Below are 25,571 nucleotides of genomic sequence, written 5' to 3' on the forward strand. Positions count from 1 at the left end.
TCATGAGACCAACAACACTCGTATCTCGAGTCGATCTGCACCAGCACACCATTCACCATGAGCACGCCGCCGCCGCCAGCACACCGGCCGTACCTCCAAGCGGTGGACCGTACAGACCGCAGCAAGGGGCGGTACGAGCTCACGTCGTTCTTCGCGACGCCGGGCGCGCTCGACGGCCTGCTGTGCGACATGGTCGGGCACTTCAGCGGGCAGCTGCCGCGCGTCGACGCGATCGTCGGGCTCGACGCGCTGGGCTTCGTCCTGGCCGGGGGACTCGCCGCGCTGACGGGCAAGCCGGCCATCCTCCTGCGCAAGGGGGGCAAGCTGGCCCTCAGTGGCCCCGAGCTCGCGAGCAGCGGCACGTTTGACGACTACGCGGCCGCCAGGGAGGGGGGCAAGGCGCTGGAAGTGCGCCGCGACCTCGTACGCAGGGGCATGCGGCTCATCGTCGTGTAGGTGCCGTGCCCTGTGCCAGCTGACGCTAGCGACGAGTGGATCGAGACCGGCGCGCAGATGGGCGCGGCGGTGCGCCTCCTCGAGAGCCTGGGCGCCGAAGTGGCCGGCATCGGCACGCTGCACCTCGGCGCTGGGGCCGACGCCCTGTGGGCAGCATACGACGTGTTCGCGGCCAACCGCAGCGACGAGGTGCAGGCGCAGTATGAGAAGGAGGACGAGGATCGGGAGGGGGTTACGCGGCCCGCGAGCCGGTCGGGGTAGGGGGGGGGTGGAGCTTGGTAGCGTCTGGTGGGGGCCTGGAGGAGAGCGGAGGGAGTCTGTGCTGGGAGCGGGTGTGCGACGGCTCGATACGGCGATGAGCAGCGCGACATTGGCATGACGGCTTCAAACTCGGCGGGGCGACGCTCGACAACAACAACGCAGCAGCATCCAACGGTTCATCTACAAGGGCTTTTCACTAAGAGTTCGGCATGTATGTCCCTGTGGCTGCTCGATTCGGCGACTGTATGTGTATGCATAGGCTACTCAGTGGCTCGGGCACGCTCGGTACTCATGTTGATGCGTGTCTGTCGACAGTGTCGGGGAGGCGCCGCCGCACGCGTCGGATCGTGGCCTTTCGCGCTCCTGGGCAAAAGAGGACACTGTGCGACCTGATTTCACTCCTGCTGTGCGTCCTCCTGGCCTCAGAGTCGCAGCGTGGTATCGAGGGGATAAGGGAATCGAAGAGCAAACACAACATGTTGTGTTGTGGAAAGCGACGAGTGCTGCACTGGCACCACTTCCAGTTGTACCACCAGCACCGAGCGCTGCCCTCCAAGCCGTGAGAGTGGACACTGCAGTGCCATACACCAGAGAAACACACTCGTCGAGGCGAACAGAGCAGCCCAGTGTGAAGCAGCCCGGGTGACGTCCACCTGCCACGGCGCGACACACCTCCCGCACGGCCTTAGCCACACCGCACCGTCCGTGCACGGCTACGCAGCCCTCAAGTCAGCCAGATAGCAGATACAGCACATCTCCCCCCACTCCCACCACCTGGGATGCATAGAGCCCCTCCCCGCCCCGCAGTGGGGAAGCGAGCCCCACCCGACCCCCCTCCACCAGTGCCACTGCCACCCACCCGCCTAACCGACCTCCACCTCGGCCAGTCAATCAATGACGACGATCGGATCCAACTTACTTCAGCAGACTGACCGACGTCGCAGACATCTCCACCTCTCCATCGCCTCACCCCGCATCCATGCTCGGCCCAGGCGACATCTGCCCGCTCAACGGCCCACCAGCAATGTACGGCGAGCCCGCGCCGCAGCCCGACAGCGCGCTGCTCGCGCTCCCCTCCGAGGTGCGCTCCACCCGGCGGCGCCGACGCTGACCCCAGCTCCTCCACCGCGTGCTGTGCGAAGCCGCGGCCGAGAGCACCTCGGCGCTCGTGGCCGCCGCGCTGACGTGCCGCGCACTCCGCGCCTTCGTGTTCGAGGTGCGTGCCCGGTGGTGTGCGGGCTGACGAAAGAACCCCGACGAGGCGCTATGGCGCGACGTCCTCCTCCGCCGGTACGACGACCCCCGCCGCGCCGGAGCGTACCCCCGCCCCCGGGACAAGATTGACTGGAAGGCGCTGGTCAAGGAACGCTCGTTTGCCGAGCGCGTGCTGGACCGCACCGAGGATGTCGACGAGCTGGTGAGCAGGCAGCGGAGGCCGACGGGGGTGGAGCGGGCTGGAGCTCGTGTGCAGCCGGCCGGCTGGCGACGGGGTGGAGCTGACCACCCAGGCGCGCGTCGTCAACCGGCTGAGTGACACACTCGTCGGGATGTACCTCGACCTGCCGCCCAAATCCCCCGCACTCGACCAGATGGAGGGCGCGCGCGACCCCCACCTCTTCTTCACGGCACCCGCAACCCGCAACGGCCCGATCCTCGAGCGCCTGCTGGGCACACCCGCGTTCCACAAGCTCTACGCGGCTTTCTCGGCCCACGAGCCAGAATATCGGCAGAACCCAGAGCAGACCTACTACCTGCGGCACCGGCGGCGCCGGCCCATATCGATCCCGGCGCTCGCGCGGCTCCACGCGCTGCTGGTACCCAGGAACACTCGCGATATGGACCCCAAGTCCGAGGCGCACGCCCAGGCCAGCGAGCACAGGGGCTACGCCCGCGAGCTCGTCTACTCGGGCTCGCACTACCGCGAGGACAATGACTGGGCACCGCTGCGGCCCGACGGCTCTGTCGACTGGACGCTCGTGGACGCGATCGGCGACGTCATGAGTAGGTCGGGCTGGCAAGCACAGACGCTGACGGCCAGTGCTCAACGCCCAGGACGTGCTCGCTACGAGTGGTGCCCATCTCTGGAGCATGGCCATCCTGCCCATGTCTTACGGGATCGAGTCTGTCCGCGGCCTCGGGCTTCTCGGGTTAGAGCGCCCTGCAGACCTCGCTGCTGATGAGCCGTGGGACTGGGCCGGTATCGGTGGCCTGTGGCACGGCTCGTACGCCTTCATGGAGTGGGTTTTGTGGCAGCGCTCGTGCAGGCTCGTGCTCACCGCCACAGATACCGCCACTGGGTCAGGTTAAACGAGCCACACCTGCTCCAGGTCCGGAGAGGCGTGCCTGCTCTCCGCCTGTCCGACTACGACGAGGCGATCGGCGACCTGATGCTGATGCGCATGATCGTGGACAACGGCCCTGGCGACGCCGACGACGCCTACGCCGACTTGATAGGTGTCAAGCGGAGCAATATGCCACCACTGCCGCGCCTCGAGACTCAGCTGCCTACGTCCCAGCACCTCCCGCCACTCTACTTCCACGGGACGTCGACCCAGCTGTCGACGGGCACGTCCCACCCCTCTGGTGCACCCCACAGCTTTGTGCGTGGTGTGGTCAGGCTCACGGCCGACGACCCGCCAGAGATGCGCTGGACGATTGTCATCAGCTACGGTGATGCTGACCGCTGGAGGCTGGAAGGCGTGCAGGTCGGAGGTCGTGGGTCAAAGCGTGGCTTCGTTGGGGTGAGTCCATGTGTGCTGCGAGAACACGTCTGTAGCGGGCGCTCACCCCTCCCTCAGGTTTGGACAGATGCCGACCGCGAAGAGCACTCGCCCAACGGGCCCGTGTGGTACTGGAAATCTGAGGCCTCTTCCTCCAACCAACACCCACTCTACTGCCCATGACGATGAGGCACAGCGGCAGCTTCCGCTGGGATCCAGACCAAAGGGATGTCGCGTATGAAATCGCCACTTACATCACCTTGTGCGTCGAGGGCGAGATCCGACCCCATACCTTTGTGTGTTCCCGACAATGACCCGTCGAGGACCCCTGTTACCAGGTCCAGCGGAACGCGGGGCGGCACCTGTCACATCTCGGAAGGGCCCGTTTCCGACGAGGCGTGCGTGGACGTATGCATCTTTGCGAGCATGAGTGGGTGGGTGGGTGCAGGGGGTCTGCGAGCCGCGCCGGAGCATTTTGATGTTGCCCCTGCGGCGGTCAGTCCCGTCAATACGGTGATGTGTGGCCCGAATATGTAACTGAGTAAGGCTGACCCTGTTGCGAGAGTTGCAGGGCGGAGGCGGCGGCGGCGGCGCGAGGCGTGGCCGAGACGTGGCGGTCGCGTTTTGTTCCTGCGGTGCGGAGAGTGGCGGTGAACAAAGGCGGATACGGCCGCAGAGACGGGTCCCTGCGGCATCTAGGCGTTAAGGTTGCGAGGCCATGCATGTGGAGAGAAGCGAGCAGTGAGCATGTGGGTGGGGGTAGGGGTGGGTGAATGGCTGGCGCTGGTGCTTGCTCCCTTCAAAGCCAAAGTTCGATCTGTTGTTGTTGTTGTTTGTGCGGCGGACGTTGTCGTGTGGCACAGCGACCCCCAAACAACAAGGCCAACAGCCAACGGAGCTGCCGACGGCCCACGCGCATGTGCAGTGCCTTTGATCGAATTCGACGACCAGACGCAGCGGGAAGACGATACGAGATGAGCCAAAACCCTGCCTGCTGCGTTGGGAGAACAGACGCACGACAAAGCCGAACATCTCCCCGGCATTCCGAGGACGACGGCAGGGCCGCTCAAACCCGCAGCGACAGAGGACCGCAGCGGTCATGACGCGGCGGCTCTCTCCGTACGAGCAGCAGCAGTATCATGGAGCGCGGCGCGGCGCGGCGCAGCGCAACAAGCTCGGCCAATCGAAGTTGACCGGTCGTCTCAGCATCGACCCAATCGACCGAATCAGTCGACCTAATCAGTCGACCCACTCGCACGCCTTGTTTCTTGTTGTTGTTGCCAACGACTCTCGCCTGTCGTCTGTGGGCGCCATGTTCCACCTCACTTTCGGATCGCGACCGGTCTCACTAGCCCGGCGCCACTGCTATCAATTAATCGAAGCTTCTGACGTTGGAAGCGGCACGCCAGAGACGTGCGCGGTGCGCGCGGCGGCGCACAGTGGGCCGGGTGGGCTAGCGTGCGGCAGCGGTGGGCGGGATGGCAGCGGCGCGCGCGGGCGACGCAAGCAAGCCAGGGCGGCACGGGGGCGACGTGGGTATGTAACACTGGGGGAGAGGAATGCGGCGAGCGCGATATGAACAGGGAGCGGGGTCGGGCGCCGCTCGCTGGCCATGGCTGTGGGTGAGGCGTGGGTCAGCCAGCGCAGCGCTGGTCTATACCCGAAACAACTCTGATCGTCGCGGCGGCGTAGTAGACACGACCGACTGGCGACGCGCCGCTAGCCCCAATCGCGAGTGCGCAGCTGCAAAGGGAATTTCCGGATACACGGTCGTACGTATTCCTGCCCGAGCAGATATGCTTCAAAGCACGCGCCGCGGACCCGCCCGCAGCCTCCTGCCTGCATGTTACCGATGTGGGAAGAACGACGCAGAGCTGCAAGACACGGGGCGTCGTACTACCGCCTCGATGTGTGTGAGATAGGTACCAGTTATTGGCCACGGCATTCCTCGTGCAGGCCTCAGGCAGATGACCTGCAGTTGCTGCACGCAGCAATCGTTACTCAACGCCGACACACCGAGAGCACTGAGCGAATGAGAGCCGCCGGCTCCATCTCCGCGGGCATGGCAGACTGTATCACCCCCACCCCACCCTTCCCCACCGCTTATGTAGACTGACGCACGAGGCGCAGTCTGTGTTGTTTGTCTTGTCTCTGCCAGATTCATCAGGGCGGAACAGACGAGGCGAGCGTCGCACATCATACCCTCGTGGCTGTGTATCCGAGCGTCAGAGTGATGCGGGGCAGGGGCAAGCGAGCATGTGGTCGTCCAGTTTGGGGGTTGCCACACTTGCGTCTGTCGGCGCCGAGACACGCGCCTGCAAAGAGGAAGAGGGCAGAGGCAACGCGCCAAAGCCTTGCCAAGTTGGACACGGAGAGCGCTATTTTCAGCGTGCCGTCGCGTGCCGCCGCCGCCGCCGTCCTCCCGTCGCCGCAGCTCTCGATCGGCAGTGGCATGGCATGCGTGTATGTCATTATCATGCCCAGTGTGCAACCCTCCGCGCAATAATTATTCAATGAGGTGATGTGTGCGTGGCGACGGCGAGGTGGTGCCATGCCGCCGCCGTGTGCTGCCGGAAGAAAGGTCACACGCGCATGCATGAGGGCACGAGCGCACGCACGTCGTGTCGTTCGCCGTTGCTGCCGAGGATGAGAATACACCGCAGTATGCAGGAGCAAGCAAGGCAGGCAGGGAGGCAGGCATATGGCAGGCCCATGGCCGAGCAAGCACCCAAAATCCCCCCGCAGACCCAAGGCCGAGTAACGATCGGACGGCAGGGAACGATGACGGAGGAGGCGGCAGTGACTACCCAGGCTGCTGCGCGCCTCGCTCGCCCGTCCGAAGACCGAACACGCGGTGCGACGGTGGGATGGGGTTCCCGCGGATGTGGGTACCGTCGCCGACAGCCGCCCCGTCACAAGGGATGGAACATGGCGGTGTCCTGTGGCGCAGAGGTGTCAACCTGGGCAACCTGGGCAACGGGACGAGGATGAATGAATGTATGGGTGGGGGTGGGGGGTGGGGTCAGTGAGTGGGACGCAGGGCCAAGTCGGGCTTGAGCTTGTTTGTCCTTTCGGTCAGAATTGTGTCAAGGTACGAGAGATAGGGAATGAGCAGTGCCGCAGTGCCGACGGACGGGGGCGAGGTGAGCGAGGAGGGTTACAATGCCGCCTGGCTGTGTATTGGCTGGCTGGCTGCTGTTGTTGATTCAGCTGCAGCTGCCACCGCCGCCGCCGCCGCTGCCGCTGCTGCCGCCGAGATACAAAACCTAGTCCGGCCAGGTACGATTGAGGTGTACGGCAGATGAGTGAGCGGTTGTGGGGTGAGTGGGGTAGGAGGCCGCCACGGAGCCCTGTCTCTCTTGCTGCCTCTGCCTTACTCGGCCGAGGATTGAAGCGAAAAGAGTTTTGATCAAGGGGTTGGTCGTGGGAGACGCTAGCCTGTTGCAGTAAATCGCGATTGGCAAATGCGGATCTGGGGGCACGTGGTGACAAGGCATTCCGGGGGGAAACGGGGGGGGACGGGGGAGGAGGGGGAGGGGAGGACACTGCGAGGTCGAAGGGCAGCAACAGTTGTCTCTCCTTTACCAGGGCACATTGCATTTCTCCCCTTTTTCCCCTTTGCTCGCTGCCCTTTACCCTTTACAGCCCTCCCCACTTTTGGCTGAAACTCCAACTCATGTGCTGGTTGCATCATCGGCATCATCGACGCCGCATGACGTGCCTGCGAGGTACCGCCAGAAAGAGAGAGAGAACAGAGACCCTAGGGTTCAAACTCGTCTCGTCTCGTCTCGTCTCGGACACATACGCTCGGTCGGCGCACCCGGCAGCCAAACCCACAGCCACAGCCACAGTCAGTCAGCGCGTGATGCAGCAGTTGCAGCCCATCCGCCGACACCGGCCGTAGAGACGACCGCACATGCCTCGCAGCCCCCCGCCGCCCCTGCCGCCTTTCAATCGTTCCCCCACTTTGCCGTATGTGCCCTGCCCCTGCGTGCCGGCCGGCCGTGTACTTGCCGTCGTCGTCCTACCCCGCACAAAGCCGTACCCACAGTCAGGATCAGTACCAGACGGGCAGGCGAGGGAGACGCCCCGCCCTGCAGCCATTGCAGTGCAATACGTCGGGTTTGCGTGCATGCGTGTCCGAACCGAGCGGCAGGCGTGCGTGCGTGCTCCATGCTCGTACGTGCGTCTGTCTTGCTCGTCCGCTGTGCATGCATGTTGCCGCGTTGCGTTCCGCAACCGCCTCTGGTCTGATGCCCGTCGTCCGTCGGTATTCTGCAACAGGCAGCCAGCCTGGCAAAAGAGAAAAGTGGGCGGGCGGTCGGGCAGGCGGGTGGTCCGAGGCGGCGGCAGGCGGCAGGCGGCGCGGTGACGGGTCACAGATAACGCCTCCACCACATGATGTCCAGGGTCCTGCCTGTTCGCCGGACAAGAGATGCCTCTTGCTCGTGCTCCTGCGTGCCGTGCCGGCCGGCCGCCGCCGCTCCTCTCCCTCGCTCGCGCTCTAGAAACCCGCCCCGCCGCCGCCCCGTTGGTCCGCCGCCGCGTGCGTCAGACGGGGGCGAGGCGAGCGAGGGGCTCGCGGGGCTGCCGGGGCCAAGTGCAAGGGCTCAGTAAAGGATAACAACACTGTGTGTGATGCAATCGGAGGCGGCGGTCGAACCGTCCATGTGCAGGCACGCACACACGCACGCACACGGCTCAAGCAAGGCAAAAGGCAAAAGTGCCCACTCATGCCCTCGCCTCGCCTCGTCCGCCCTCCTCGGTCGGCCGGGGGCCTTGTTCGCTTTCGGTGCCTTGAGGGCCCTCACGTCGTCTGCGGCGACCGACACCTGATGCAATGCATATCTCTGCCTCGACTGCTGCGACGGCTGCCATCACATATCTACCTCCTCCTCGGCCACCTACCTCGCCTCCCTCCCACCTCCTTCCCTTCGTAGACATTTATCACGACGTACATTTGTCGGTCACCGAGGTTCTCCCCCCCCCTCACCTCACCTCACCTCACCTCTTTCCACCTTCCGATACTCGTTGTTACAGCAACGGCCCACCCCCCACCCCACCCAAACGACAACTCGACCACCTGCCTCACCGCAGCTCACCGCCCTCTGCCCTCGACATAAAATCAGTCGGGCAACCCTGGCAAACGACTCTTTTTACCCTCATTCCTCAACGTCGTCGCCTCTCTCCTGACACGACACACAAGACGAAACCCGTCGCTGGGCTTTGAACAAACGAGGTGCGTAATCTATTCTCCTTGCCCTCCCTCCCTACCCCACATGCGACCGACCGGACATACGCCCGAATACCCACCTTGCTCGCTTGTCGTCGTCCCTTGCCCTCTCTCTCGCCCTTGTCCGTTCCTTAGCTGAACATCAAACTCCAGATTCCAAACGCCCTATATCCAAAGCCAACAACCCGACCACCTCGACTGTTGGACCCCCCCCCCTCCCCCCTCTCTGGTCTGTCCAACTCCAACTCCATCTCAGCCGGACATTCACTACGTGAGTACTCGATCCCTCACGTCCGCTTTTTTGTCCTTTGTCACCCCCCATTGAATGGCAACTTGGCCATTTGCGGCGTCTTGATTCTCCCTGCCTTCCCTTCACTGAGTGGCCCTCACCGCCCGCCCCACGATCATTCAACCCTTCCCGGTCGGGTGTCATTCGTTGCACAAACGTTTCGGTCGCCGCTGCAGGGCCGCACAGTTCCGAGTGCGGTTTCATCCAACCGCCGCTCGTTCTGGGTGGCTGCATCGACTCGTGCAAACGCCGCTCTAGGTCTGTAACGCGTACGGGTTTGAAGGTCGAAACCCTTGCAATCGCGTCTTTTTGCGGCACTGCTTGCTGCAAATGGGCTGCGAGCGCTGCGCTGCGCGGAGGTCGGACGCGGCGGCGGAGGCGGCGGCGGCGGCGGCGACCACTACTAGCCCACTTTTTACTTATCACCAAACCTTGGACGAGGGATGTTGGTGCCTGGCGCTAGTTTGTCCTAACTAGTTGGCACGATCCATCTCACGACCCAATCCATCAGCCAAAAAGGACGCTACGGCGCATTCCACTCTTGCCTCATTTACACCACCCGTGTTCCCCCCTCCCTCCCCTCTCCCCTCTGCCCACCGGCATCCACGGCATGTCACTGACGCTTGTTTGATGACAGCGCTAGCTTGAAGCACCTCGAGATATCAGCAATCAAGCACACCACCACCACCACCACAACCCTCTCCGCCACCATCACTCGGCTCTCCGCTGGCGCTTACATCGCCATCACCTCCTTTTGATCTCGCCCTCGTGTGGATCGATCTCGTCTCGACTCGACAGTGCCACAGCGCCGTCGTCACCCCAACACCACCAGCATTGACTTTGATCGTCATTGCAATCTAAACCCCTAAAGAGGGCGTGCTCCTCGCCACCTTCCTTCTGTCATTCATCTTGGCCCGTGCGTCGATCACTTCGTCTGTGCGCGCGCCTCTGTTCTCGACAGTCACCAACCCCCAACGCGAGTCCTCCAACAACCCCGTAGTCGTCGTCGTTCGTTGTCGTTGACGACAACAACAACAACACACACCCCAGGATCGCCCAAGTTGTGCGCCTTTCAGCACATTTTCCGACCCCATCGCCGTCTCACATGCTGAGCACGTTCGAATCTCGCTTTTCTTCATCTCCCAGTAGTGCAGAGTTATCACCCTCCTTGAACCTCTTCTCCCTCGACGAGGACTTCCCCGACCTCCCAGCGCTCTACAAGTCGCCTTCAAACGCCTTCGACGTTCTTGACCGTGACACCACCCCCAACTCCTTTACTCTCGACCCCACAGACATTGGCAGCAGCTCGGAAAGCCCGTCTGCAATCGCCACTTCGGAAGACGAGAGCATCCCCTCCTCCGCCTCCTACCCTCCCGCTGTCACTGCCAAGTCGTCGCTGGCTGACCCCGAGACTAACGCCTTTGTTGCTACGCTCGGTCGCATCGACATCAAGGACATCGCCTCCGTTCCTCCTCTCTCTATGATCCCCCCTCCCTCGGGCGACTCGACAAAGTCTTCCCCCACGAACTTTGCCTTTACCCTTCCTTACGACCGCCGTCCCACCATGACCCCCGACTCGGCTACCGACAACTATGGCAGCCACAACGGCCAGTTCCACGGCTACTCTGGATCTGTCCTGTCAGTATCCTGCCTTTGTGCCTGGCAAACAAGAATGATGCTGACTTTGCTAGCAGGAAAGGACGTGACGACGACACTGCCGACACGCGCTTCCAGAACCCGTTCTCTCAGCCCGGCCATCTCGAGTCGATTAACGCCCACTCTTCTGTTGACCCGCACTATGTGTCCGAGGGTGTCGGCTACCAGGGCGTGTCATACTCCTCGGCACCGCACTCATCGTTCCCCTATGTCGGCATCCCGACGGCGGCCCTTACCCGCCCCGGCCAGTCGCTTTCGCGGCCACAGACCAGCGACGGCCTCCCCAGCTACCCATCCCACCTGCCTGGTCAGGTCCCCCTTCCCAGTGCACGAACTCTGGTAAGTGGTCTTGTCCATGCGATTGGTGCCTGTGCTGACGCTTCCAGATCCGTGACACGACTGGCCAGGTCATGGCCCCTTACTCGTCGCGCCCCTACGGTTCCTTTGACCAGGCCTCCAGCCGCTTTGTCGGCCTCGGTCTCGCCGCCCCACCCTCGGCCGACAACGAGCTGCAGTTTGTCTCTCTCGCCGGACCTGCACCCAAGAAGCGTTCTCGCCGCCGCTACGACGAGATTGAGCGCATCTACCCATGCGAGTGGAAGGGATGCGACAAGGCCTACGGCACGCTCAACCACCTCAACGCACACGTCGCGATGCAGAAGCACGGCGAGAAGCGCCTGCCATCTCGTGAGTAGTAACCATGGCGTTCATTGTGGCGCAATTTCTAACCCCACCCTTAGAATTCAAGGAGATGCGCAAGGAGTGGCGCCGCAAGAAGCGCGAGGAGGCGGCCGCCACGGCCAGCAAGGAGTACTCGCAGGCTGCAGCTGCAGCTGCCGAGACGACGGGCAAGCCCGGCTATTCACAAGGTGCGGATCAGTACGCCGCGCACGGATCGTGGGGCTCTCGCCAGAGCCTCGGCGGAGACGACTCGGTTGTGCCATCCATGTACCCCGGAGCCTACTCTGGTAGCAGTTCTGTCGGTACATTGGAACCGGCCGACCCCTTCGGTCACCGCGGCTCGACTGGTTCGTTTTTGACCAGTGCGCCCACCTGGTCTGGTTCAGACACCCGACCTAACACTGCAAACACAGTTTCCTCTACTGGTTCTCCTACCGATGGCCGTTTTGCCTACTCCGCCCCCTACTCGACTGGTGTCTCGGTGCAGTACGACTTTGGCCGCGCGCCCAACTCGTACCACAAGGGCCAGTCGGGCCTCAGCATCGGCATCAACCAAGACAGCGACTACTCGTCGTCGGCACCCCAGAGCGCCAACCCGCTGCGCGTCGGCTTCAACCCTTACAGCATGAGCCAGAACGTGCAGCTTTAAGTATCCCTCTCATCCCCGCACCATCGATCGATCGCCTAGACGCACCACGACACGACCACGCCTGCTCATGCACCCGCCGAGCTATATACCACACCGGCCGACGGCCCGTTTGATTCGATTTATCCACGCTTTCTTGCAAGATTCTTATTCAAAGTGATCAAAGCGGCACTGGCCGCGCGTTCCTTGTCTGCATGGCTTGTGGCTGCTACCTACCTACCTGGCTCGAGCACACTAAGTGCCTCGCCAATCAGACCTCTACGTATTCTTCTTCATACTTGGTAGCACGAGGTTTGGGTAGTCACCGCGGGCTGTGCATGTGTAGCGATAATTCTTGTAGCCTGTAGTATGCAGCCTGACGCGGATGGGCGGTGGGGGGCACGACGACGACGCTGCACTAGGCGATGGGGCTAGTGGACGTGTTGCTAGCTGGATCTGGGAGATAGCACAAGCTTGAGTTGAACAAGCTTGGGCGAGGGAGGGCTGGAGGGGGGGGGAGGGTGTGGGCGGGTACCTGGGGGGTGGGGGCGTGGGTGGGTGTCGGGCCGCAATAGGCAATCCGTGAGGCAAAGCCGGCCGGCTTGCCGCCCGGCCTCCACCACTCCGCCGTAGCTCCACCACACACCCACCTCCCCCACCTGCTCCCCCACTCCCCCACCCAGGCGGCGCGGTACATAAAGTTGGGTGCAGCGCGTAGCTGCCCATCTGCCTCGCGAAAACAAAACCCACCACGAACACAGCACACAGCACACAATGCCCAAGCCCTCCCAGTGCACGCTCACGACCGGCGCCCCGGCCCCTCTCCCCGGCCTCGTGAGTGCGCCACAGTCCGACTCGCCCCTTCCCCCTCCGCCTGCCTCCCCCTCCCTCGCCTCACGCCCCCTCCCCCCTGCCTCCCTCCCCCCTCCCTCCGCACCCCCCGCTCCTCCCCCCGCCCCACAGGCGTGCGCTGACCCCCCAGTACTCGCAAGCCGTCCGCGCCGGCAACATGCTCTACACCTCCGGGTCGGTCGGCATGACGCCCGAGGGCCAGATGGTGCAGGGCACCGTCGCAGACCGCACGCGGCAGGTCATCGCCAACCTCGAGGCGATCCTCAAGGCGAGCGGCATGGGCCTCGAGAACGTCGTCAAGGCCAACATCTACCTCAGCCACTTGAGCCGGGACTTTGACGCGGTGAATGAGGTGAGCCGGCTACTGGAGTGGAGGGGGAGGGGGGGGAGTGAGCTGACGCCGCCGCCGCAGGTCTACAAGGAGCTCATGCCAGAGCCCAAGCCCGCGCGCACTTGTGTCGGCGTGGCCGAGCTGCCTGCCGGCGGCACCGACGTCGAGATTGAGTTTGTCGCGTACGACGGCAACTAGCATGCATGTAGATTGAGCGACGGAGGCGGCGAGTGTGCCGCTGCTGCTGGCAGCGCGGCATTTCGCGGCTCGGCTCGCGGCCCGCACGCCGGCCGCTGCGCCGGTGGACCGACCGCGCCGCCGCACCGCACCGCGCCGCTCACTCAAACACCCCGCGCACCCGAGCAACCCGAGATGCAGCGCACACCGTGCCGCACACTAAGCGCTGTGCACAGCACCCGCTTACTCATCCGCGGCGGGCGGCGTGTCGCGCTTGCTGTCATGGGCGGCTTGGCGGTCTCTGCCAACAACCAGCGGCTACTAACCCACCAACCTCATCCACCTCACCCGCCCGTACTCGCTCCGCTCGTGCACACATCCCTCTCGCTCCGCTCGAGGCCGCACCACTCGCTTCGCTCGTGGTGCTCGCCCGCTGCTAGACAAATGCTCTACATGAGGTGCGAAACTATGTAAGGGTATAGAGTGTAGACACATTGACAAATGGGAGAGCCCCCGGGCATTAGGTTCGTTCATGCGCTCCAACTGCCAGCCAGATGACGCGGATTGTTTTAATTGACACGCATCTGGTGTTCTTACAGGCCGACAGCGGCAACCTTCTGCGGCACAGTCGCCTTGAGGTGCTCAACCAGGGCACGCAGCTCGGCCTTGGTCTCGTCGGTGGTGTCGTCCTCGTGCTCGGCCGACAGGTTGTAGGCAAACGCCTGCAGCAGCTGGTCGAGGTGGGGCTCAAGCACAGCAGAGTTGGAGCGGAACAGGGAGAAGATGGCAGCGTACACGGCGCGGTTCTCCAGAGGGTCGAACTGGAGGGGCATGACCGAGACGAGCGCAGCAACAACCTGGTCCAGGGGAAGAACCGAGGGGTTCTTGACAACCATTCGTGCGACGGCACCGGCGGCGTTGTCGCGGGCGTTGTACACGGTGGGAGCAGAGTGCTCGGGAGGCGTGAAGAAGGGCTGGAGCACCGACAGGAGCGCACCGTAGTGGCCAGACAGGTCCGTGTCCGAGTTCTGGATCAGGACACCGGCAGCGAACGCCGAGTCGGAGCGGACCTCAGGGGCCTCGTCCTGAAGACCACGCGAGATGATCTCGAGCAGGGGCTGGGTGAAGGCAGTGACACCGCTCTTGAGACCAACAATGATCTCGCCAAGCGAGCCAATGGCCATCGAGCGCTCGCTCGAGATGCGCTTGGGGAGCGTGTAGTTGGCAATCAGAGGGAGAACCTGGTCAAAGGCCTGGGCAAAGTCGGGGCCGAGAACAGTAGCCATGGCGCCAAAGACGTCGGCGGCGTTCGACACGAGCGCAGACTCGTACTCGGACGAGTCGGCGTCGACACCGGCAGCCTCGTCGTCTCCATCGGGGTCGAGCTGGCAGAGCGACTTCTTCTCGAGGATCTCGATGGCCTGGGTGGCAATCTCGTCGAGGCGGCCCTCAACAAGAGCGGGACCGCACTTGTTCATCGTGTCGGCAAGCTCCGAGCAGAGAACAATGACAACAGACCTGTCGCGTGGTTAGCGTCGTCTTCTCCAACTGTCAAGAGATTGTGGAGGGATAGAGGGGATCAGAGATAAAAATAAAACTAGTCTCAAGACACTTTGTGCCGTTCGAAGTGAGCTGAGTAAATGTATCATCACATAGAGTGAGAGTGGGGGTGTGGTTTGGGGGAAGCAAAAACAATACGCACTTGTCGTCCTCAGACTTCCAGCCCTCAATGATGTTGGGGAGGATGTGCTCAACGAGCTTCTTGACGTCGGCGTGGAAGGGAACCTTGACGTGGGCACCCTGGATCCACTCGGTGGGGTTCGAGAGGTCGTAGAACGTCTTGATGTACTGGAACAGAGCCGAGACGGCAGCCTTGCGGATACCCTCGTAGTAGTGGTCGAGCTGGTCGATGAGGACCTGCATCGTCTCCTCGAGGTAGGGAAGGAAGGCACCCTTGGTGGCGTTGAAGAGCTCACCAATGGTGTCGACGGCAACCTCCTTCTCAATGGCGACGGCCGAGTTGACCTTGGCAAACATCTGCTCAAGAGCCTCGAGGTCGGTCTCCTCCTCAAGGAGGTCCTCCTCGTCACCGTCCTTGGACGAGCCAGCACCGGTAGCGAAAGCCTCGGCGGCGGCACGGGCAGTGGTGGCGCGGTCCTCCTCGCCCTCCTCAATGAACTCGTCGGCCTCGCTCTGCTGGAGCGAAGCAACAAGCGCGGGAACACAGGTGGGGAGGTAGGCGCCAAACTCGGCCTCGAAGACCTGAGCCATGACACCAAAGAAGATGAACGACGACTCGCGGAGGCGAGTGTTGTCCATGGTAAGGGCCTCGAACGCCGCCTTCATCATGTCCTGGAAGTAAGGACGGAAGAGGTCGGCGCCGACGGCCTCGGCAATGGTGCCAATGGTGTCGGTGGCAACGCCACGGAGGTCGCTCTCGTCCTCGGTGCCCGAAAGGGTGATGAAAGGAACGAGGCGCTTGATGGTCTGCTCAAAGAAGGGGCGGAACTTGTCCTTGGAGGCGTGGGCAGCCGAGCCAATGGCACCAGTGACGGTGATCTTGACAGGGACGGGGCCGTTCTCGAGGAGGATGAGGAGGCGCTCCATGAGCAGAGGGAGGTAGTTGACAATGTCGTCACCGAGAATCTCGAGGTACGAGTCGAGACACGTGCACGCGTTCTTCTGGGTAGAGGGGTCGACAATGAGGTCAAAGAGGATGGGGACAATCGTGGCGTGGCGCGTGGCGCACTCCTCCGAGAGCCACTCGCAGAGGCAGCTGAGGGCAATGCAGGCAGCCTTGCGGACAGTGACGTCCTGGTCCCGGAGACCACCCTCGATGACGGGCCAGAGCTGGTCGACGTGGGGGCGGATGTACTCGGAGCAGCCCTCGACGGAAACACCAAAGGCCATGAGCGCCGACTTGCGCATGGGAGCCTCGCCGGCCATGTAGACCTGGAGCTGCTGCGAAAGGACGGGGAAGACCTGCTGAGGGGGGAGCGACTGGGAGAGGGTGTCGAGGCAGCGGAAGGCAAGGCGCGAAGGGGAGTCCTCGTCAACATCCTCAGGGTCCTCCTCGCAGCCGATAGGCAGAAGGCCCTCAATGATGGGCTTGGCAAGGCCGAGAGCCTGAACCTTGGACTTCTTGTAACGGACAGTCCACGAAAGAACGTTGAGGGCACCGCAGCGCATGTCCTCCTCAACCTCACGGTTGGCAGCGACGCCGAGGAAGAACTGGACGAGCTCGGCAACGTGCTTGGAGACAAGGGGCGTGTCGATGATGAGGAGGGTCTCAAACACATCGTAGCCGTGCTTGACAGCGTCGTCGTCACCGTCGGCGATAGCCTGCTGGAGGACGTTGAGCATGGGGACAATGAGCTCCTGGAAGGCCTTGATGTCGTGCTTGTCCTCGACGCTGATGTACTCGGCGACCTTGGCGAGAGCGCGGACAGTGGTCATACGGACCTCACCCGACTCGTGGTCGTGCAGCGTCTTGGCGAAGAGCTCAAACAGGGTCTTGACCTGCGACTCGAACGACTCGACGACAGTGTCGAGGAGCGAGTAGAGGACGAAGATCGAGGTCTCACGGTGGGTCTTGTCACCCGACTGGGTAGCCTGGTAGAGGCCAGGCATGAGCTCGGGCCACTGGGGGGGCTGGACAGTGAGCTCAATGTCGGCGATCGACGAGACGGCGCGAGCGAGCGAGTGGCGGACAATGAGGCTGCCATGGGTCAGAAGAGTGGTACAAAGAGAAACAAGTCACTCACGTAGGCTCCTGGGTGAGACGGACAAGAATGTTCGACTTGATCTGCTGGCGAACGGGCTCGGGAGTCTTCTTCCAGAGCTTGCCGTTGGTGAAGCCTATCCGCTTCCTCAACTCGACAGCGGCGAGCTGACGGACCTACAGCGGGGTCAGCCAAATTTCCCCAAGATCCTAGCTGAGGCGCTAGGACACACCGCGCGCGAGCGCGCGGGCCCTAGTCATCCCTCGTGGTTCTGCATCTACGTACGGCCTGGTTGGGACTAGTCGCCGAAATTTCATAGAGGGCAGGGATACAGTCGGGGGACTTGAAGAACTGGGTGTTGAGCTGGGCCGTGGCCTGGGAGGGGTGTCAGCTGGCTGTCTTGTTGCTTTGGGGTACGCTGCGCCGCCGCGGCACAAAACTTACCTGCTTGATCACATTGGTGTCAGGCGCCGTGGTGGCCTCGAGCAACTGGTGCAGGTTTTGGACGTAAGCGGGCTGGTGGAGCTGTCAGCGAGGTGGGGAGAGCTGTGAGGGTGAGTTGTACTGACGTCCATCTTTGCGGCCGCGCTGTCAAGGGAGCTCTAGCTCTCTTGGTCGAGGAGAAGATGGAGAAGAGAAATGTCGGAGGAGTGGAAGGGATTTGGGTGGGTGGGATATGGGGGCGAGAAAAAGTTGCGCGCGCGCCTGGTGACCCAACAACACTGCGCCGCGTCCAAGTGGCCAGTGATAAAGCTCAAAAATCTGGCGGGGGGAAGGGGGCGGCGTGGCCTTCCCTCCTCCTTCCCCCTGACTGCGCCACCCGACAGAAATGACACGTGTAAAATACTTCCGGCGGCGGCGTGACGTCGAGCCCATGACATGACGAACCGACTGGCTGGCTCGACGACAACGACGCGCGCTGCAAGGAAGGCAACTGCTCGAGCAACAACAGCGACAACAGCCTGACAGCTTGACAAGCAACAGCACACCCAGCATGATCCACGCAGTCCTCATATTCAACACGCATGGTGGGTGACTGCCGTTGACTTGCTCTGACCCACCAGGCAAGCCCCGGCTGTCCAAGTTCTTCACGGCCATCCCGCCCCTCCGCCAGCAGGCCCTCATCTCGCAGATCTTCTCCTTCATCTCGGACCGCCCGGCGGGCGTGTGCAACTTTCTCGACGTGCCCGAGCTCGTGTTCCCCTCGCCGTCTGCGGGATCGGGCACGGTGACGCCCAACGGCAAGGGCAAGGCGGCCGCGCGCTCCGACGACGACGACACGAGAATCATCTACCGCCACTACGCGACCCTCTACTTTGTGTAGGTGGATAGGAAGGGGCGCTCTGACACGCAGGTTCGTGGTCGACGGCGCTGAGAGCGAGCTCGGCATCCTCGACTTGATACAGGTCTTTGTCGAGTCGCTCGACCGCGCATTCGAGAACGTGTGCGAGCTCGACCTCATCTTCCACTTTGACGAGGTGGGTGCTCGGCCGGGGCGTTACTGACTTGGCATTAGGTGCAGCACGTCCTTGGAGAGATCATCCAGGGAGGGCTCGTACTCGAGACGAATATCAACGAGATCAGCCTGTGTGGTACGTGACCAAGTTTGTCCTGACCTGACCCCCAGCCCAAGCGTCACAACGGAACCGCAAGGCGTCGGCCGCCAGCGCAAATCCCCTGCTGCCATCACTGCTCGTCGCACCGGGTGCAGGAAGAGGCCGTGGGTCCGCGGCGGACGGGCCACGGAGGTGGCTCTCGTCCATCGGGGTATAGGCTGTCGCTGTAGTTTGTACATTTGTAATACATGTGTGGTCTGTGGTGTCTACCTGTCTACATTCATTGGTGTTGGTGCTGGTGCGGCTGAATGCGCCAGCCCATTCACCTTGGCACGCCAGCCGTTGGTGGTGGCGGTGCTACCGTTGCTCGCGTTGGCAGCTGGCGGCTCGGGGAGAGGGTCCTGGAACCGGCGTTGGAATGTCTGAGTGCCCTCGGATGGCTCCGGCTGGTGGGTGAGTTGAACGGATCGCTTCCTGCACCTACAAGGACGTATTGGACGAGATTCCGATCGATGATTCCCTCGTTGCAGTACTGCACATAATGGCGGATGGCATCTGGGAATCAGCAGAGCTTCAACGCAGGCTCACCTTTGACACCGGCCAGGTCTTCCCCAGTGGCACCCGCGTCGGCGTCGAATGCGACATCGAGGCCGAACCGGGTGCCGAGTTCGGCTGCCGTGGCCGTGGCCACCGATAATGGAACCTCGTCAACCATGGCGATGATGAGGGCGAACGTTGCGAGGGCTAATGTTTCTGGTCGGTAGAGTACTGCAAGCGGGGACAATGAGCCCTCGTTGAGCATGACCCAGCCGATCTCGTCGACAGCAGCTTCGGTTGCCTCGCTTCTGAGGCCTGCTGGCGCGCCGTCCGTCGACGACTCCGACTGGCCGATCCAGAACTTATCCAGGCCGCGGATACTCCGGCGCAAGACGGGCCACGGCTGCTCGACGACCATGTCGAAGCACAGCGCCTCGAGCACGACCTCCTCCATCGCTAACACCTCTCTCTCCCACCGTCTGTACTCTGGCCCGGCGGCGTGCGTCTGTTTGATATGAGCTCGCGGAGTAAGAATAAGCTTACCTCTGGCATGTCCTCGACAGGCTCGTAGAACTTGGCTCCCGGCTCAAACTTTGCCAGGCAGGAGTTGATAATGTACCGCAGCTTGATCGCGCCCTCCTCAATCTTGGACGCGAGGAAGAGAATGGTCGGGGCGATCATCTGGGCTGTTAGGATACCACCACATCATCCCCCTACCTTTGGTTCAAAGTCTTTGAGAGACCGGCGCATGAAGAAGCGGTGGACTAGCACGGCGGCAACAGTGACGGTGCCCTTGGCCTTTGTCACCTCGGCTTCGAGGTCTGGTTCGACCTGAGGTGGTGGGGGACGTCTAGGCGTCAGCAGCTGCTCTCGGGTCTGAACACTCACTTTGCCGCCTCTGCCTTTGCGGCTGCCGCCGTGTTGGCCGTTGACGCGGTGTTGCCCGCCTGCGCTTGGGCAGTTCTCATTGCCAGGCTGCGGACGATCATGATTGCCTCTCGGCGTCCTCGTAGCTCGTGCTCGAGGTCGATGCCGTCTGCGCGGGACGGTGTGTGATCCAACGCTGCTGGGTCAAACAGCCATTGCTCGTGCGCTTGTCGTAGGGGGAGCATTGTTTAGGGTATGGAGGGAAGACAGAAAGTCGAGATGCAAGTCGAGTTGCGACTTACGGTTGCGTTCAAGTCCAAGTTGCAACAACATGGCGGCTGCCGTGCCTGAAGTTGCCGAAACAATGACGTGTAAATTGAATGCCAGGCCAAGTCTTGGCTCCTTGGCTGGTGTAAAAGTCTGGTATCAGTCGTGGCTGGAAGGAAGGACGATGGACGATGGACGGGGCGGACCTCGCAACCGCGGAGTGAATGTCGAGTCGCATCAACGGCATCTCTGCAACAATCAGCTCAGCTCCTCTACGAGTTTCACTCGCGACACTCTCACAAGTTCATGCCCATAGGCAGCTTTAGCAGCTCTTGGACACGAAAGCTCGCACCTTTGGCTTGTCGTTTTACCCACTACCCCACACATTTTGCCTATCGCACAAAATCCACGCTTGCCACCAAAATAATGACCACCGTTCCGTCGTCTGTCAACAAGTCGGCCCACGAGTTCGACAAGGGCAACCTTGACGCCGTGCTCACCCGCCGCTTCTTCTATGCCCCCGCCTTTGAGATCTACGGCGGTGTCGCCGGCCTGTACGACTACGGACCGACCGGCTCGTCGCTCCAGGCCAACATCCTCGACGCATGGCGCAAGCACTACATTATCGAGGAGGACATGCTCGAGCTCGACACGACCATCATGACCCTTGACGAGGTTCTCAAGACCTCGGGCCACGTCGCCAAGTGAGTTATCGAGCTGGTGCATGGGCTAACTCTGTGCAGGTTCGCCGACTGGATGGTCAAGGACTCGAAGAACGGCGAGATCTACCGCGCCGACCACCTTGTCGAGGCCGTGATCGAGGCCCGCCTCAAGGGCGACAAGGAGGCCCGCGGCATCAAGCACGAGGAGGTTGAGGAGACGGACGAGAAGAAGAAGAAGAAGAAAAAGAACGTCAAGGCGACGGCCGTCAAGCTCGACGACAACACTGTTGCCGAGTACGAGTTCCTGCTCGCCCAGATTGACAACTACACTGGCCCCGAGCTTGGCGAGATTATCCGCAAGCACAAGATCACCAACCCTACCACTGGCAACGAGCTCACCGAGCCCGTCGAGTTCAATCTCATGTTCGAGTCGAACATTGGCCCCACCGGTGCGATCAAGGGGTGAGTTGGAGCTTGGGTCGCGCGTCGGTGCTAATGTTCAGCTACCTCCGCCCCGAGACTGCCCAGGGCCACTTTGTCAACTTTGCTCGTCTGCTCGAGTTCAACAACGGCCGTGTTCCCTTTGCGTCGGCTCAGATCGGCAAGTCGTTCCGTAACGAGATCTCGCCCCGCCAGGGCCTGCTCCGTGTCCGCGAGTTCACCATGGCCGAGATTGAGCACTATGTCGACCCATTGGACAAGAAGCACGCCCGCTTCAACGAGGTCAAGGACGTTGTCCTCACCCTCCTCCCCAAGGACGTCCAGCAGGAGGGCCGCACCGAGCTCACGCAGATGACCACCGGCGACGCCGTTGCCAAGGGCATTGTCGACAACGAGACCCTCGGCTACTTCCTGGCAAGGACTCAGCTCTTCCTTACCAAGATTGGTATCGACCCCAAGCGCCTCCGCTGCCGTCAGCACATGGCCAACGAGATGGCCCACTACGCCGCCGACTGCTGGGACTTTGAGATCCAGTCGTCGTACGGCTGGATCGAGTGTGTCGGCTGTGCCGACCGCTCGGCTTACGACCTCACTGTCCACTCGGTCCGCACCAAGCAGAACCTCCGTGTCCAGCAGCGTCTCGAGAAGCCCCTTGTTGTTGAGAAGCTCGACGTCCAGTTCGACGCCAAGGCCTTCGGCCAGAAGTTCAAGAAGGACGCTGGCGCCATCAAGGAGACGCTGCTCGGCCTCCCCAAGGAGCGCCTCCAGTGCATCAAGGACGAGTTTGCCTCCGCCGGCAAGTCTTCGGTCAAGTGTGCCGATGGCAAGGAGCACGAGATCACTCCCGACCTTGTCAAGATCAACCCCATCACTGTTACTGAGCACGGTGGGTTGTTCCCGCGTGGATTGTGCTGATTCCAGTCCGCGAGTTCACCCCCAACGTCATCGAGCCCTCGTTCGGTATCGGCCGTATCCTGTACTCGCTCCTCGAGCACTCGTACTGGGCTCGTGAGCAGGACATCGCCCGTGGCGTCCTCTCGTTCCCCCCTCTTGTTGCGCCCATCAAGGTCTTGATCGTCGCCATCAGCAACGACCCCGCTCTTACCTCGATCATTCACGACCTCAGTGAGTAGAGCTTGTCAGTCGTAGGGACGCAACCTGACGCGCCACAGCCCGCAGGTTCCGCAAGCTCGGCATTGCCAGCCGCGTCGACGACTCGGGCGCTTCGATCGGCAAGAAGTACGCGCGTAACGACGAGCTTGGTACTCCCTTCGGCTGCACTGTCGACTTTGCCAGTAAGTTGCAGTTATTATTGGTGACGGCTCGCTTACGCCCGCAGCTGCCAAGAACGGCACGATCACTCTGCGTGAGCGCGACACGACGTCGCAGCTCATCGGCAAGGTCGACGACGTCATTGCCGTTGTCGACGAGCTGGTCAAGGGCAACCTTGACTGGGAGGGCGCGAGCAAGAAGCTCGAGGCGTACAGCGGCGTCCAGGACGTCGAGTAGAGTAGTGCGCGTACAGATCGCGTCGGCAGGACGCGCATGCATCGTTGTCCCACCTCGTGCCACCATGCTACGGTACCCTTGTCGCTACCACTTCCCTTGTCTTGTCGGTGCCGTCATGCTGTCGCAGCAAGACGTTAACAAGACCTTGTTAGCCCTTTGCCCTGACGTGCCGTCAAGGTCGTGTCACTGTTTGAGGTTGCGTCGAGGTTGGGTCTCGGGGGATCAGTGCAGGGCCCGGCGCCACGGCGCCAGAGGCGAGCCGAAGGCGATGCATGTTTGTCCGTTCCGTAAGCCAAAGTTTGCGACGGCGGCCACGAGCCACGAATCCAGACACTCAGGGGTGCAGGGGGGGAGGGGAGGGGTCCGACGGGGGCCTTGACGTGGCCAGTGATCGCCGCAGACGAGACGGTCGTGAGGGCCGTGTGTGCCACGGGTGCAGTGTGTGTCGGGCCCACGGGCGTTAAGCTCCTTCCGGGGGGTACGCTTACTGGAGATACTGACGGCTCCAGCTCGCTAATAGAGTTTTGTTCCTCCGTGTGGGTGTGGAGCGGGCCTGGGTGCCACAGTGGTGGGTGGGGCGGGCGTGTGGCGCCGCGCACACTGTCAACGGGCGCCGCTGCGCGCTGCGTGCTGTGTGCTGCGTGCTGTGTGCTGTGGCGGCTGATGTATGCATTCGTTCATTTCCAGATGCAGTCCGCCCGGGCGGCCGGGTGCTCGATCACTGGGCCCGAGCAGCGGGCCCGACGCGGCGAGGCGAGCGCGCGGGCCGGTTTGGGTCGGGCAGAATCAAGCATGAGCGCGCTGGCCGCGGGCGTCGGGCCTCGGGGCGGTGCATGCTGCTCTGCTCGCATGCTCGAGCTGGCTAGGAACCGGGCGGGGTGCGGGTGTGCGGCGTGTGCGGCGTGTGCGCGTGTGCGTGTGCATGGCGGCGAGCTCGACGCAAGCAGGAAGACAAGCAGGCACACCCACCCGCGTCCGCGCCGCGCCGCTCGGTTCCTGCATTTCAGTCTGCGGCGCGAGGGGTTGTCTCAGCAGTGTGAACGGGGGTGCGCGGCATCCGCGTGTGACTTGGTTGCGGCCGGTGTAAGTGGGCTGCGATGCGAGCTGCGTGCGTGAGTGCAAGCGAGAGTGCAGCTGGTAGACGATCGAGATGCATCTCGAGCACCAGCCAGCACTTGCACGAGCCTTGTATTCCGCTATTCCTGCCTCCGCCTGGCGCAGGTGGCCCGCGCCACGCACTCGGCCATCCACGCCATCGCTACCTAAAACAAGCTTGCGACGCAAGTAGCGCCTGGGCCAGATCTCAGGTCGTTTGCTGAATGCCCGCGCCGCGCGCTTCCGCCTGCGGCCCACAGCCCGGCACAAGCTGGATCTGTGCTCGCCGGGTTCGGGCCCGTCGCGAAGGCTTGTTAAGCATCAGGACAGAGGTAGAGGCCAACGCAATGATGCGTAGCGCGTGGCGCCAGAGACGGTGCTTAGATGCGCTTCCCGCGCGCGCCAAGGGCCCAACGGCAGGGCTTGCCCCCCTCTCTCTCAGGGCGCGCGCCCGCCCGGTCGTCGACGAAAAACCACCGACGGACACGCAAAAATGCCCTGAGAGACAGACGCCTGGCAACAACCGCTGCGACTTGCGACCGCTGCAGTCGCTACTACGACAAACACGGGCTGCTGCACGGGCACGGCACGGTGTTGGAGACGGCGTTGCTCTGCGAGTCGGCTGCCTGCCTGGCTGGTAGACGGAGTGTGTCGCTCACACGCTGGCCCGCGCCCGCTTCCCCGGCGTCACACCCCGGTCAGGTGGGCAGCCCAACCCAACTCTACTGCGAGCCGAGCCGGATGCAGCAGCAGCTCGTTTCGTTCCACTGCTGCGCGCTGCGGCTGCGGCTGGGGCTGTGGCTACCGCTCCGGCTGCGTATTGCACGGCGCGTGCTGATCTGATCGGGCCAGGCCAGTCGACGCGCAGCCGCAGCCGCAGCCGCCCAAGCCCCAGCCAGTCTCGGGCGCCTTGGCTCTGCCCTCGTCCCGGCCCTGGCGCACAAGCTGTTGCCAACATGCTTGTCCTGACTACCACCACCCGAACAGGCGCTGGGCGGATCTTGGCGCGCGTGGCCGATGCTGGGTTGTCAGCCGGGCAAACACATGAATGTGGGTTCGTGCATCTGCTCGTCCCGTTGCGGCGGAGGCGGCGGCCGGGTGCGGCGGCGGCCGGGATGAATGCATGTATCGGCGTCTGGTTGTGAGTTGGCGACGCTTCGCTTCGCCCGCATTCTGCACACAATTGAAACACGCCGGGTCGTCTGACTTGCGCTTGCACGGCAGTACCAAGGCAGCCGGCGTCGTCGTCGTGCCCCCCTGCCTGTGGCTACAGGCTATTGCCAGCGTGACGTTGAAGCTTAATGACGACATGGAGCTGCATGGAGATCTAGCACTCGCGCGCCGCCTCAGCCTCCGCCCTCGTCCTCCTCCTCCACGGCCGCCGCCACGCCGCGCCCTGGAGCAAAGTCACTTCAGCTCTGTCCCCTTTAAGCCTGAAAGTGAATCGCCAGGGGCCGGCGGAGGAGAAAACAGCACGCCGCGACGGCCGTCGCGCCGTCGCACCACGGGAAGCACAGTCATGGCAACGGCGGCGCGACGGGTGGCTCCCCTTGCACAGTTGCACCGCCCGCATCCATCCCCCCTGCCCTTGCTGCTTACTCGTGCTGCCTGCTGACTGCTGCCCCTGATGCAAC

The 25,571-nt window shown here is 62.7% G+C and overlaps 8 protein-coding genes across 8 annotated transcripts; 6 read left to right on the forward strand and 2 right to left on the reverse strand.

Annotated features, from left to right (window-relative positions):
* Positions 1 to 57: 57 nt before the first annotated feature.
* Positions 58 to 717, forward strand: Q8F55_006967 (uncharacterized protein; the record flags this gene model as incomplete). Its single annotated transcript, XM_069355407.1, has 2 exons — positions 58 to 452; positions 486 to 717. 2 exons carry the CDS (start codon positions 58 to 60, stop codon positions 715 to 717), a joined length of 627 nt encoding a protein of 208 aa, XP_069207478.1.
* Positions 718 to 1,696: 979 nt separating this feature from the next.
* Positions 1,697 to 3,620, forward strand: Q8F55_006968 (uncharacterized protein; the record flags this gene model as incomplete). Its single annotated transcript, XM_069355408.1, has 7 exons — positions 1,697 to 1,798; positions 1,835 to 1,933; positions 1,967 to 2,134; positions 2,226 to 2,718; positions 2,756 to 2,954; positions 3,002 to 3,458; positions 3,516 to 3,620. 7 exons carry the CDS (start codon positions 1,697 to 1,699, stop codon positions 3,618 to 3,620), a joined length of 1,623 nt encoding a protein of 540 aa, XP_069207479.1.
* A 6,444-nt stretch (positions 3,621 to 10,064) lies between these two features.
* Positions 10,065 to 11,945, forward strand: Q8F55_006969 (uncharacterized protein; the record flags this gene model as incomplete). The annotated part of the gene is made up of 5 exons (XM_069355409.1): positions 10,065 to 10,597; positions 10,654 to 10,954; positions 11,002 to 11,302; positions 11,356 to 11,643; positions 11,710 to 11,945. 5 exons carry the CDS (start codon positions 10,065 to 10,067, stop codon positions 11,943 to 11,945), a joined length of 1,659 nt encoding a protein of 552 aa, XP_069207480.1.
* A 750-nt stretch (positions 11,946 to 12,695) lies between these two features.
* Q8F55_006970 (uncharacterized protein) lies at positions 12,696 to 13,302 on the forward strand (the record flags this gene model as incomplete). The annotated part of the gene is made up of 3 exons (XM_069355410.1): positions 12,696 to 12,755; positions 12,904 to 13,125; positions 13,186 to 13,302. 3 exons carry the CDS (start codon positions 12,696 to 12,698, stop codon positions 13,300 to 13,302), a joined length of 399 nt encoding a protein of 132 aa, XP_069207481.1.
* A 572-nt stretch (positions 13,303 to 13,874) lies between these two features.
* Q8F55_006971 (uncharacterized protein) lies at positions 13,875 to 17,578 on the reverse strand (the record flags this gene model as incomplete). The annotated part of the gene is made up of 6 exons (XM_069355411.1): positions 13,875 to 14,799; positions 14,984 to 16,999; positions 17,046 to 17,179; positions 17,289 to 17,378; positions 17,448 to 17,519; positions 17,573 to 17,578. The coding sequence occupies 6 exons, from the start codon at positions 17,576 to 17,578 to the stop codon at positions 13,875 to 13,877; spliced, it is 3,243 nt and encodes a 1,080-aa protein (XP_069207482.1).
* Positions 17,579 to 17,997: 419 nt separating this feature from the next.
* On the forward strand, positions 17,998 to 18,603 carry APS3 (Sigma-adaptin 3A; the record flags this gene model as incomplete). Its single annotated transcript, XM_069355412.1, has 4 exons — positions 17,998 to 18,031; positions 18,068 to 18,323; positions 18,358 to 18,481; positions 18,520 to 18,603. 4 exons carry the CDS (start codon positions 17,998 to 18,000, stop codon positions 18,601 to 18,603), a joined length of 498 nt encoding a protein of 165 aa, XP_069207483.1.
* A 222-nt stretch (positions 18,604 to 18,825) lies between these two features.
* On the reverse strand, positions 18,826 to 20,208 carry Q8F55_006973 (uncharacterized protein; the record flags this gene model as incomplete). The annotated part of the gene is made up of 6 exons (XM_069355413.1): positions 18,826 to 19,005; positions 19,050 to 19,114; positions 19,148 to 19,601; positions 19,640 to 19,777; positions 19,814 to 19,946; positions 19,985 to 20,208. 6 exons carry the CDS (start codon positions 20,206 to 20,208, stop codon positions 18,826 to 18,828), a joined length of 1,194 nt encoding a protein of 397 aa, XP_069207484.1.
* Positions 20,209 to 20,656: 448 nt separating this feature from the next.
* Positions 20,657 to 22,842, forward strand: GRS1 (Glycine--tRNA ligase 1, mitochondrial; the record flags this gene model as incomplete). The annotated part of the gene is made up of 6 exons (XM_069355414.1): positions 20,657 to 20,934; positions 20,974 to 21,354; positions 21,396 to 22,219; positions 22,255 to 22,458; positions 22,506 to 22,628; positions 22,673 to 22,842. 6 exons carry the CDS (start codon positions 20,657 to 20,659, stop codon positions 22,840 to 22,842), a joined length of 1,980 nt encoding a protein of 659 aa, XP_069207485.1.
* Positions 22,843 to 25,571: the final 2,729 nt, after the last annotated feature.

Source organism: Vanrija albida (assembly GCF_041260175.1).
Source record: "Vanrija albida strain AlHP1 chromosome Unknown contig_5, whole genome shotgun sequence".
NCBI lineage: Eukaryota > Fungi > Basidiomycota > Tremellomycetes > Trichosporonales > Trichosporonaceae > Vanrija > Vanrija albida.